Source organism: Palaemon carinicauda, chromosome 44 (genome assembly GCF_036898095.1).
Source record: "Palaemon carinicauda isolate YSFRI2023 chromosome 44, ASM3689809v2, whole genome shotgun sequence".
Taxonomy (NCBI): Eukaryota; Metazoa; Arthropoda; class Malacostraca; order Decapoda; family Palaemonidae; genus Palaemon; species Palaemon carinicauda.
Window position 1 is genome coordinate 1,430,921 of NC_090768.1, and position 12,500 is coordinate 1,443,420.

Below are 12,500 nucleotides of genomic sequence, written 5' to 3' on the forward strand. Positions count from 1 at the left end.
GTCAGCCTGTTCAACATTAAAACATTTGCTGCAAGTATGAACTTTTGAAGTTCTACCGTTCGCTTGTAGGGAATTATCTTAAATTTCCATAACTGGTGAGTGTCCCCTTACAGTGATGAAACTGTACTTTTTCTGAAGCGGACACTTCTCTTCTTGCTCTTTCATCTAGGATTTTACATTTAATACTTTTCTGTAGTCACCTAATAAGTAACCAAATTCGTCTTGTCTTGTTCCTGGGCCATACTGCACGTACGACGTCACCATACTCAATTCTTTTTAGTGAGGCAGATTTGCACTGACTCGCAGGGGTGCCCTTTTAGCTCGGAAAAGTTTCCTGATCGCTGATTGGTTGGAAAAGATCATTTTAACCAATCAGATAGCAGGAAACTTTTCCGAGCTAAAAGGGCATCGCTGCGAGAAAGTGCAAATGCGCCTCATTAAAAAAGTTGAGTATGATAATAGTTTAGGACTAATTTTCCCTCCTTTTTTACATAGTTTGTCTAGGAAGTAATTTCTTGTAGCGTATTTGATTGTTTACAGTATATTAAATGTCATCTGGACTTTTTAACAGCATTTATAAATGTGTTATCAGGCTCTTAATCTCCTAGGAACTAAAATATTATTATTCTCATGCCCTAGAGTTACGTAACACTTGCTTATCAGAATAACAATAACTTTGAAAGAACCATAGCTTTTATAGATTTTGGTCATTTGACGTTCACAATTAAGGCAGCTGGTATTAGTTCTCATTAACCCCCCCCCCCTTTCCATACAATTGTAGTCATGCTATTAGGTTTTGCGTTGCTCATCATATTAAAGAAATGTCCGTAGGAAAAGTTTCTTTAAAATAAGATGATTATAGAAATTTTATGCCATGACTTAGTTGGAACATGTTCAGTTTAAAATAGAAATTATTTTGAAATGTTGGAATATCATTTTATTATCTCACAGCGCTCAATATTTAATTTCTCTGTTTTCCCTAATGCGGTTTGGTATTGTTTTATTATGTAAGTTTAAAAAGTAGATATAAGAAGGAACAGATTTGGCCATATAAAGAAATATACCATTGTTCTAGTTGCTTGATAAGGTTTATTGATAACATAAACTTTATCTATTCAAAAGGGGGTAGGTTGTGGTGAGGATGAAGTAATATCGCAGATTCCCATAGATTGTTTAAAATGTAAACAAATTTTGTTTGATATATACATAATCTTTTAGGCCTCAGAAACTAGGGTCTTACATAAACGAAGCAGACTCGCTGCGTATTCAATCTTAGATTCTTGGTGTTGTCATTTCTTGTATAAAAAACAGTTTCTTATTGTCCCTTTTTTGTGATATTTTCTGATTTTATTGAAGTTGCTTAAACTTGTTATGATTCGTGATACTTTTTGTTATTGGCGACATTTATTGATAATGTTTCACAGTTGAGTACTTGGATGCTGAATTTCGAAGTGATTGTAGTTATTTGTAATAAAAACACAATAATGTAGTTCTGAACGCAAGGTGCTTACATTATTCCTTTTTGATAGGCATTTATAGTGCAACACTTTACAGACATCATTCTTGGATAAAATGCAGTATATTAGTTACTTTTCAAATATTAAAATTCAAATTGACTGGATGAATTTAGTTTTTCTTTTTGGTAATGAATATTGTGAGATGGAGATAACCAACCTTTGCTAAACTAATTTTCAAGTCTCTTAAGATCAAGTACAAATCCTTTATATATATTTTGTATTCCTATATTACTACACTGTAAATGTACACTAGGGAGTGTTTCAGTCCTGTATTTCATATATTTTTAAGTAATATTAACCTGCATGTAATCTCATTGCATGTTCCAGTTATTTGGTCAGTTTTCACCAGGTCTTTAAATTGCTAATTAATTTGCCCATAAGTAAACATAATTGTTGTGTTGCATTGTAAAATCTTTCATGTAGCTTCTTGAGGGTTATCAATGAATTGGGCAAGACTGAATCTTTCATATTTACATTTTGATTTCCCTATAAGCTGAATGTTATTGTAACTTACATGTTGTGCTTTCTTTACAGGCATGATGGTGGTGAGCCGGCTGAGCCTGGCCTTTTCGGAGACATTGCATACCACCAAACATGTGGCCCATGTCTGCCTCTTTCTCACAGTTGTGGTGCTTTTTGAAATGGGAGCTGTGGGTTTGTGGGGTGACCCCCCAACTTCAGCATCATACCCTCCTCTAGTCACTCTTTTACTCCAGATCTTTAGACTTCTGCCCTTGCTAGCCTTACCACAGGTATGCCTTAGAAACAAAAAAAATTATGAAATAGTTTTGTGTTAATATTTTAGGTGTACAGTATATAGATACATTTTATGTATATTCAAAACTATCATAGTCTACTTAGTTACTTTCACTATTTTTTGTACAGCATTTGAAAGGTCAGCATTTTTTAAACCAGGATGGTCTTAATTCTAACCTTGAGATGAGTGTGTGTCTTTATTTATTTCCTTTTAGATACAAGGTTTTAATTAGAAAGCACATCCATAAAGAATTAGGAACTGTAGAAATTAAAAGGTCACATTGTAATATGGGATTTGCTAATGATTTGAATTATAGTTTCAAATTTCTTGGAATTTTTTGATGATTATTTCCTTAAAGGGATAACTCTGATTTGTTTCATTGCTTGAAAAAAAATTTGTTTTTACTCGGATACAAACCATCGTCCTATATATAAGAAGTATTTTCAGCGTGAAATTTGTACGGCCATTGATTCGTTCTACTTGCAGTTAATTGACAGGTGGGAGTGAGGGTGAGGAGCTCTGCAACCTAACCTGTCAAAGTTGCTTCACTTTAAGGTTTTGTCCTCATAGATTGTACATGTACTGATGCGTCCTTGAGCAAACTTTTCATTTTCTCTTCCTTTCAGGAAGTGAATACTGGCTGTTGATTGTTATTGTGAAGCAAGCTGCTCATTGTGGGAGGATGGACTATACTTCCAGTGATTTAGTGAAACTGACTGTAAATCCACACTCTTTCTGGGTCCTTGCTAGGGGCATGATTGTTCTCAATCATTCCTGTGTACCGAGTCTAATTCATGGCTTTTTTTGTGGTTGCAGACGTATGTTTTATGCCTGAGGAAGAGAGCTTTGCATCTTCCTTCTGCTCATTGGGTGCATCTACTTTACCTGCTGCGCTTACTCCTTTTGGTCATTCCCTGGGGAGTGTGCGGGAACCCTCGGACCAATGTCAGCGAGTTTCATATTCTGGTGGCATGTGGGATTTCTCCTGTGTTCACTGCATCCCATTGGAGGTTGGATGCTCTTCTCCATTTGTGGTACTGCTGATGATGAGTGTGACCTAAGGGGGTTTTGGCCTCCTTAGGTCTTTCAGGTACCAACCCCAGTGCCGGTGGTGAAGGGTATGTCAGTGTGTCCCTAGTGTCTGTTCTGGTGATGTTTGCAGTGGCTTCCCCTCCCTAGAGGCCAAAGGACGTGCTGCCCTCTGTGCGGGGAGGTGGGTTTCACCATTGCTTTCTCCGTTACCCAGTCACCCCCCTTCACTTCCCGTGCCTCTCCCTAACTCTTGTGCTTGGTATGTCGGGGGTTTCAGCTCCTTGTAAGTGTGATTTCCCTCTCCGGGACAGTGTTCCCCAGTGTTGTGGTTCGTTGGAGCAACCTCTGTAGTTCCCTTTAGGGAGAACTACAGGGATTGCTTTGGGAAACATTGTTTGTCTGTGTTTTTGAGACTTTGACTCCTGCCTGCAAAGCCTGTGGGGGGAGAACTGTAAAGAAGAAAAGTACATGTATTTCTTCCTCCAACTCCTCTTCTGTTTTCCTCTGACTTACGACTGTCACTTCATCTTAGATGAAGTAGAGGAAGAATTCAAGGAGGGGTTCTCAGCCATAGTCATAGGAGGGGTGGGCTCCCCACCCCATGGGGAGGGAGCCATGGCTGTGTGAGTCCCAGGGGCTAATGCATAGCCTTGAGCCTCTTTCCCTCTTTTGTTTCCAACTATCACATCTTCTAAGATGAAATTGAGGAGGGCTGGTCAGCCGTAGTTGTAGGATAGCGGTCCTTTCGACACCCTCTCTCTTTGGAGGGGTGGGCAGCACCCGAGGGATCCACGGCATGTGTTTCTGTTCCCTGGAACTGATGCATGGGACGAAAGCCATGACCCTGTGTCTCAGCTTTGTGCCTTTACCTCTTGTCAGCTTCTGATTGTTACTTCTTCCAAGATGAAGAAGTAGAGGAAGAAGTCAATGAGAGCTTGTCAACTGTAGTTGTAGGAAAGAGGTCCTTTCAACCTCACTTCTCTTAGGAGGGGTGGATGGCTCCTGAGGGGAAGGGAGCCATGTTCCTGTGTTTGTCTCTGAGGCCAGGCTTTGGTACCTGGCTACCCTGATAGCCTAACAGGACTGGTGTTGTTGCTCGGTGTTTATTACCTGCTTGGGTCTGATGACCAGGATCAGGCCTATGACCCTGGGTCGTGTCTTTGAGCTGAGGTATTGGATAGTCAAGCTGGACAAATGCTATGACCCTGTGTTTCTGCTCCCTCAGGCCATTGCTCAGGGTCAAAGCCATGACTCGATCCCACAGGGCCATGGCTTGGGTCCTGGCAGAAGAAGAGGGTTACACTTTGCAGCCTTCAACCCACTTTTTCTCCTTTGCTGATAGAGTATTCATCTGTTCTTGTAACATTCCCGTGAACCCTAGCCTTGTGGACAGAGGTAGGAGAGATGTTGAAGGGGATCGCTTGAAGAATTTTATGAGAAGAATAGTTCCTGCAATTTGTGGATCTAAAGGACAAGTACTTTTAGTACTCGTGCATCAATCCATATTTAGTATCTCCCTTCTCTCAATATACTTTGAGGGGCGCCATCTCTCCTCGTGCCAACGGCACGGGAGGCTTGGGCCAATCTCACCTGTTGGCTAATGAGGAGTCCTCGTAGGAGAGTCTCACTCGACACTCTGCCTCCTGACATGCAACTGTACTTAGATGCATTGAAGGAAGGGACGGGCACACACCTGAAGGACAGGGTAGTCTCAGCAGTGTGGGAAGAAAAGAAGTATTGACTCTAAAATGTCCTAAGGCTAGCAGTCGCCATTGTTCTGCAAACCTTCCAAGATTGTTGAGGAGGCATCTAGTGGGTTGTTGCAACATCACCACCATATTTGCTTGCATCTAAGCTTCATGGACTGATGTAGATGCATTTTAGGATGGCATTCTATGCCTAGGAGTTATCATCCAGTCACATTCCATGTAAGAGGAATGGGCTAGCAGGCATATTTAGTTGCCAAGGGAAGGCTGTAGGGTCAGCAGTCCCTATATCCTGGCAAAACAGAGAGGCTTCTGGTAAGAGGGTTTTCTGGTGATCGACCAGTTCAACATACGGCTAGACAGGAAGCACCCCAGGTTTTACCCACCTCCCTCCTATTCAACTCCTTAGTCTGTGTTTTAAGTTGCCTTCCAACACCGATGGGATCGCTTGATAGGTTGTGCCCTGGTTCGTTGGCTAATCTAACGTTTGGGATTATGCTGGAACTCTGTTGATTCAGGTGTCTCCCAGACAGCCTTATGCCGAATTGTTACCTGATCTGCCTTGTCAAGATGCTTCACTCTCCCAGGGAAGTGGGCCATTCTCTATGATGGTTAACATAAAAGGGATCCTTCCCAAGTGGAATTATCTCTAAACCAGAGCATGGAATTCAACTTCTTCATGGCTAGGAGAAGCTCCACTAGGTAGCGGCCATTAAGGCTACTGCTCAGACTTGAGCATAGTCTTTCGATGGAATGAGCTAGACCTCTCCTAATGGGAGTTTCCTATGCTCACAGATGCTTCTAACATTCTTACTATTCTCTGTACCTTGTCTTAGCGTTTGAGAAGGCCTCAGTTAAGGTTCTCTTTGCTTTAGTCTCCCACTCTTAAAAAGGTGTGGGAGCTCCTTGGTCTAGTGCTAGGACACTTGGCAAAACTAAGACTTTGTGGTTCGAACCCTTCTCCATGAAATGTTGAGTGGCACAAACAAAGGGTCCTTTACCCTGTGAGGGCTCTACAGTGCTGTCTGAAGACCCTACACCTCAGTCCTGATTGTTGGTGACTTCCTTAGCACAGGCTGAACCAAGAAAGGTGTGTCTAGAACACTTATCTCTTTCTGACATTGTGAGTCGATCCATAATGCTGAAAGAGTCTAGTTTCCAGCTAGAACCAGAACTTGGGAAGTCAGAAGCTAGGCCTCATCCTTATCTTCAAGAAGAATCCTGCATTCAGTGGGGTGTTGCTCCAGACTATCTTCAAAGACCTTATCTTAGAGAAGTACCCACAAGACCGTGGTTGCTCAAACAGGGGTGTAGCTAGCCCAGATCCCATATGTTATAGTATGTATTTTGTCTATGGTACCATATAGATGCAAGTTTGGAATGGGAATGGAATAACTGGCTCTTTTCCTCCATTTTTGCTTCCCCGATCTTAGAATGAAGCGCTCAAAGCGTTACTTGCTGGGTGTGACTTGATGCTGGTAAATTACACTTCTGAGCTTCATTCTTTGAAACCTAGAGAAGTTATCTTCCATCCTCCTTAGATGAGGGGAGGATTGTGGAATATATGTCAACTCTTAGGTTATTATATGCCAGGTATATTATTCCGGACTACGATCCCCGTGAGGGAAAGGGATCTTTTGGACAGGCCAGGTCCTATCAGCCTATTCATCCCAATTACAGACAGGTAGAAGGTTGCTGGAGTCGTCTCCTTTGCTCCTGTATGGTACAAGGTAGATTGACATTTACAGGGAAGAAAAAAAACCTTTCAGTTTGGTTCTACGGGGACTGCTGACCCTTTGCAGACACTGAGTCTCCCTACATAAGGACGATGGTTTGTATCCGCGTAGGAACAAATCAAATTTTCAAATCATTTGTATTTTTCTAGCTATACAAACCCAAGTTCTTTATATTAAACTTCACTCCTCAAAAGGTCATAAGGAGGCGGGTCTCCTCGCCCTCTCTCCTACCTGTTGCTTGACTGCTTGTTAAACAGCTCAACGCCTCCTATCCAGTTTCACGCTGAAAACATACTCCCTACATAAATTTGTGATGTTTCAGTTGTATGTGAGCTTTACAAGTTACTAGAAATCATGTGTGTGTAAAGGCATTTGTAAGTTGATATAAGTATATTGTTTTCAGGGGTATCACAGTAACAGTCATTCTCCTTCAAGCACCAAAATCTCTTTTCCAAAAGTTTTTGCGACTTCATTTTGTTACTTGTAAATATTATTTTTTCCTTTTAAGCCTGTCAAACGTTATTCATAGAGTATTTGCATATTTGATAATAAAGGTTGCTTTACCTTTACCTGTTAAAGCACTAAACAGTACAGTACTGTAAACATTATTGACAATTTAAATCTTATTTAATTTCTTGTTGTGTAGTGGAAGCAATGTTAGAAATTATTCAAAAGTTATGTCTACAAATATTCATTATCTACCGTAACTTCATGAATAATATTACAGCTCCTCAGAACTATAGTAATCCAAATAGAATATACTGTAATGTATTGCAATTAAGATTAAAGTTTTAATTTCGTTAGTTATATGGTCATACGCCAAAACTACTGATGAAATTAAGGCATACACAGCATTCAGAATGCATATTATTTTGAGATGAAGTGTTTTGATACTTTAACTAATGAAAATGTATTTTTGATCCTTGCAAAATAAATTTGGATCTAATTCTTTGTGTTTCATATAAAGGGCATGTAAGTTGTTATAATGTTGCCATTCAGTGTAAAACAGTAAAGGAGTGTTTATAATGTTTTATCACATTCCCTATCTCGGAATGTTTCTTAATTATCCTTTACTACCAGTCGACCAAATTATTTATTTATGAATTTTGTTTGCATCTGTATTATGTTCTTATGAGTTCCCTTTTAAGCATGAGAGTACTGTACATCCATTAAGGTTTTTCAGCTTTTGGTATTAAGCATATCTCTCAGCCATGTTTTGTTCAGGTTGATTCTGTATTGGGATGTCTCATACAGTGTGCCTTGTGTGGATCACTGAAAGTCCTTTGTATTATACCCCTATCCCAGTTACTTTTACTTCTCATCAATTCACTTACATCTCTTCCTACTTGATTGTCCAACTGCTGCTTGCCATAATTTCCTGTCATTTGATAATAATTTCTTCAATTGAGCCCCATGAGTGTGCAGGATATGGTTTATTAGTCTCATTAAATTTTTTTTTATGCATAGAAATTACCTGGCAGTTATATATATACATATAGCTAATGTCTCTACTTTCGGCAGAATTTTTCAAAACGCGGCAACCGCCTTGTGGTGGTTGGGCGGTTAGGTGGTTAACAACCCTTACAGGGTGGTATAAGGAATAAGGAATCATTCCCGTTTTCTATTCTTCAGTTCATCTCTGCCGGCCGGATCGCTAACACGTTGGTCCGTCATTAAGAGTTTTTCTTCGCTTTCCTTGTTTTGCTGTACCAGTCTGCTATTTGGTGAAGTACAGTACACTGATTTGGGGATTTGGCAGTCGTGTTTTTGTTATTTCTTTGCTTTTTTGCTGTTATCATTGAGTGATAAAATTCAATTCCGTGTTTGTGCGAATGAGGAATGTAAGGCGAGATTACCGAAAATGGCGGTAGATCCTCACACCGTGTGTTTGAATTGTAGGGGTTTTGAATGTGCCCTTAGTAATAGGTGCGGGCAATGTAAGGTTTTGGATGAAAAGGATTGGTTGATTATGAAGCGCTATGTGCGTAAACTAGAGCTCGATAGAGTTAGGAGAGCTTCTAGGTCTAAGTCTAAGTCTGTTAGTGGAAAGGAAGACGAACTTAGTGTAGATTTATCCTTTGAGCCTATAATTAATTCCTCTTTGGTGTTGATCCTTCCCTTGAGTTTGTAACTCCTGCCCCTTCTACAGGATCCGTATCTGCGGATGACCCTCGGTACGCTAGGATGGCTGCCGAGTTGAAGGCCATTAAAGAACAACTTGCGGCCTTTAAAGGTAAGAATAGTGAAAGTGATTTTAGCTCTTGTGAAAGTGCAGTGGAGGTGGCGACTGATCGGACCTGTCATTACCCTAGGCCTAGACCTCTACCAAGCTCCCAGGACCAAGGGAGGAGGTTCGTCGACAACCGAAAGGGGGTGAGAGGTACGTACCCTCGGTCAGCCGTCGCCTCAGACAGTCCTGTTGCCGATTCCCAGACTGTTCTTGACCGTCACGGAAAAGACGTGTCGGACGTGTTTATTTCTTCTCCGAATTCTCCCAGACGTAAATGGAAGTTTGAAGCGTCAAGACCTACTAAGAGGAGGTGGAACCGCGACGAACTGTCTCGTTCTTTCTCTCCCGGTTCTAGCAGTCTAAGCCTGCAAGTCAGGATATTACAGCCGAAGATCCTTCCCCTTCTACGAGTGTTATTCGTCAGCCCTCTCCTTCGGGACCGCAAAACCCAGCAGAAGTTGCTAAATCCTTTATGTCTGTCATGCAGGAACAATTTTTTACGTTAGTGCAGGCGTTTAGCCGCCCTCACGCCCAGTCTGATAGATGTAAAGACGACTCTTTGCGTATTAAGAAGTCAACTTCTAAGAGGGAACGGAGTTCTTCTCCTAAGGAAACCTTACTCTCTTCGTCGAAGACACGACACCGCTCTGCTTCCTCTACTGCTCAGCGCCAGGACGATACCTCCTCTCTCTCTCGGCGCCAGGACGATAACGGTATTTTTATGCAGGACGATACTTCCTCTCGTCGCCAGGACGATACCACCTCTCGTTCTGGACGCCAGGACGATACCGCCTCTCGTTCACGACGCCAGGACGATACCGCCTCTCGTTCACGACGCTAGAACGATACCGCCTCTCGTTCTCGACGCCAGGACGACTCTGCCTCTCGCTCTCGGCGCCAGGACGATACCACCTCTTGTTCTGGACGCCAGGACGATACCGCCTCTCGTTCACGACGCCAGGACGATACCGCCTCTCGTTCACGACGCCAGGACGATACCGCCTCTCGTTCACGACGCTAGAACGATACCGCCTCTCGTTCTCGACGCCAGGACGACTCTGCCTCTCGCTCTCGGCGCCAGGACGATACCAGCCTGCTTCCTCATGACGATACTGCCTCTCGTTCCAAGGACTCTTCTAGCGCTCGGTGCCAGGACGACACCTACGCTCGGCGCCAGGACGACACCTATGCTCGGCGCCAGGACGCAAGCCCTCTTTTGCAGGACGATTCCTTTGATTTGCCTTTGTCTGTTTCTAAGGAGCCTTCTTCTCGTTCGAAGGATGTTGCAGATGTGGATCAGGACCTCGAGGAGGTCTCTGGTGACGATGATAAACCTGCTGACGCTGCCAGAGATTACAAAGTTCTCTCTCGCTCCCTTCTGGAACTTTATGGAGAGGAATTCCAACCTGCTGCTCTGCAATCTCCTCAATCCCAATTTAACAGAAAGAAGGCCAAGAAACAGTCGGCCTTCATCAAGATGAAACTGTCGATTTCTGCTAAGAAGGCTCTTGCGAAGATTGATGACTGGATGAAGGAACGGAGACAAGCAGTTAAGACTTCCTTCTCGTTTCCACCAGCTCGTCTTGCTTCAAAGGCTGGTATGTGGTATGAGACTGGGGAACCTTTGGGTCTGGGAGTTCCTTCCTCCTCCAAGGGTGACTTCTCTGGCTTAGTGGACTCAGCTAGAAGGCATACTCTCAACTCAGCCTAGGTCATGTGGTCGATGTCGGAGCTGGATCATCTCATCAAAGGTATTTTTCGAGCCTTTGAGGTTTTCAGTTTTCTAGACTGGTTGCTAGGGACTCTGGCAAGGAAGACTGACCAGATGGAAGGAACTCGAGACCTAACCAGTATTATGTCCTGTATGGACAAGGCCCTCAGAGATGGGGTGAATGAGTTGGCTTCGCTGTTCTCAGTTGGAATCCTAAAAAAGAGGGCCCTGCTTTGCTCTTTTACTTCATTGTCTATTACCATTGCGCAGAAGTCTGAGCTTCTTTACGCCCCCGTCTCGACATCTTTTTCCCGAGACCCTAGTGATAGACATTACGCTTTCGCTGGGCCAAAAAGCCACCCAAGACCTATTATCTCGTTCGGCTCGTAAGCCCTTGGCAGCCGCTCCTCCTTCTTCGAAACGGGAGGAAAAGAAATTCCAGCAGCCCTTTTGGGGCAGGGCTTCTTCAAGACCAGATTTTAGGGTAAGAAGGCAAGAGTCAGGACCAAGATCGAACCGAGGTTCATTCAGAGCTCGCTCCAGAAAATGAAGTTCATCTCCTCCAGACAGTAGGTGCAAGACTGTCAGGTTTTTGGTAGTCTTGGAAGAGAAGAGGGGCGGACACCTGGTCCCTCTCAGTCATCAAGGAAGGATACAAGATCCCCTTTCTGAAGAAACCTCCTCTCGCAGATACTCCGCTGGCCATAGTAGCCCAGTACACAGATCCGGGGAAACGGAAGGCCCTCCTAGACCTAGTCAACTAAATGCTGGACAAGGGAGCGATAGAACTGGTTCGGGATCTATCCTCCCCAGGCTTTTACAATCGCCTGTTTCTAGTGCCCAAGAACTCGGGCGGATGGAGACCCGTCCTGGATGTCAGCTCTCTGAACGTCTTTGTGGAGAAGACGAAGTTCTCCATGGAGACGACTCAGTCTGTGCTGGCATCAGTACGTCCAGGGGACTGGTTGGTGTCCCTCGATTTGCAGGACGCGTAATTCCACGTCCCCATCCATCCGACTTCAAGGAAGTACCTGAGATTTGTAATGCAGGGCAAGTGCTTCCAATTTAGAGCACTTTGCTTCGATCTCAGCACGGCTCCTCAAGTCTTCATCAGGATAATAGCGAATGTGTCAGGCTGGCTGCATCAAGAGGGAATAAGGATATCCTTTTATCTGGACGATTGGCTGATTCGTTCACGATCGAAGGAGAAATGTCTGGAGGATTTACGAAAGACTTTTATGATGGCTCAAGATCTAGGCCTGGTCATCAGCAGGGAGAAGTCTCAGATCAAGCCAAATCAGACTATTCTCTATTTGGGAATTGTTCTGAATTCAGTTCTTTTTCGGGCTTCTCCCTCACAGGAAAGACAGACCAAGTGTCTCGAAAAAGTCCGAAGTTTCCTGGAAAAGAAGAGGTGCTCAGCGAAGGAGTGGATAAGTTTGCTGGGAACTCTCTCCCCCCTCGAGCAGTTTGTCTCACTGGGGAGACTCCATCTAAGGCTTTTACAGCACTTTCTTTCAAAAACATGGAACAGAAAGACGCAGGAAGACTTCTTTTCCTTCCCCATTCCAGCAGAAGTCAAGGATCTTCTGAAGTGGTGGCTGGATCCAGCCTTGTTGGGGGAAGGGATCTCCTTACACAAGAAGAACCCAGACCTAGTGTTGTTTTCAGACACGTCAGAGTCAGGTTGGGGGGCAACACTAGGAAGCAAGGAGGTCTCAGGCTCTTGGGAAGGAAATCAGTTGGGATAGCATATCAACAACAAGGAGCTGATGGCCATTTTTCTGGGGCTAAATGCCTTCAAAGACTCT

General features: G+C 43.4%; 1 protein-coding gene across 6 annotated transcripts in view; it reads left to right on the plus strand.

Annotated features, from left to right (window-relative positions):
• egh (beta-1,4-mannosyltransferase egh) overlaps nt 1–12,500 on the plus strand; it is a 211,099-nt gene that overhangs the window by 183,863 nt on the left and 14,736 nt on the right. For all 6 annotated transcript variants that reach the window (XM_068366407.1, XM_068366410.1, XM_068366411.1 and 3 more), the window contains one exon: nt 2,052–2,269. In XM_068366407.1, the coding sequence (XP_068222508.1) occupies nt 2,054–2,269 (216 nt within the window). In that variant the 5' untranslated portion in view covers nt 2,052–2,053. The remainder of the gene's footprint in view (nt 1–2,051; nt 2,270–12,500) is intronic.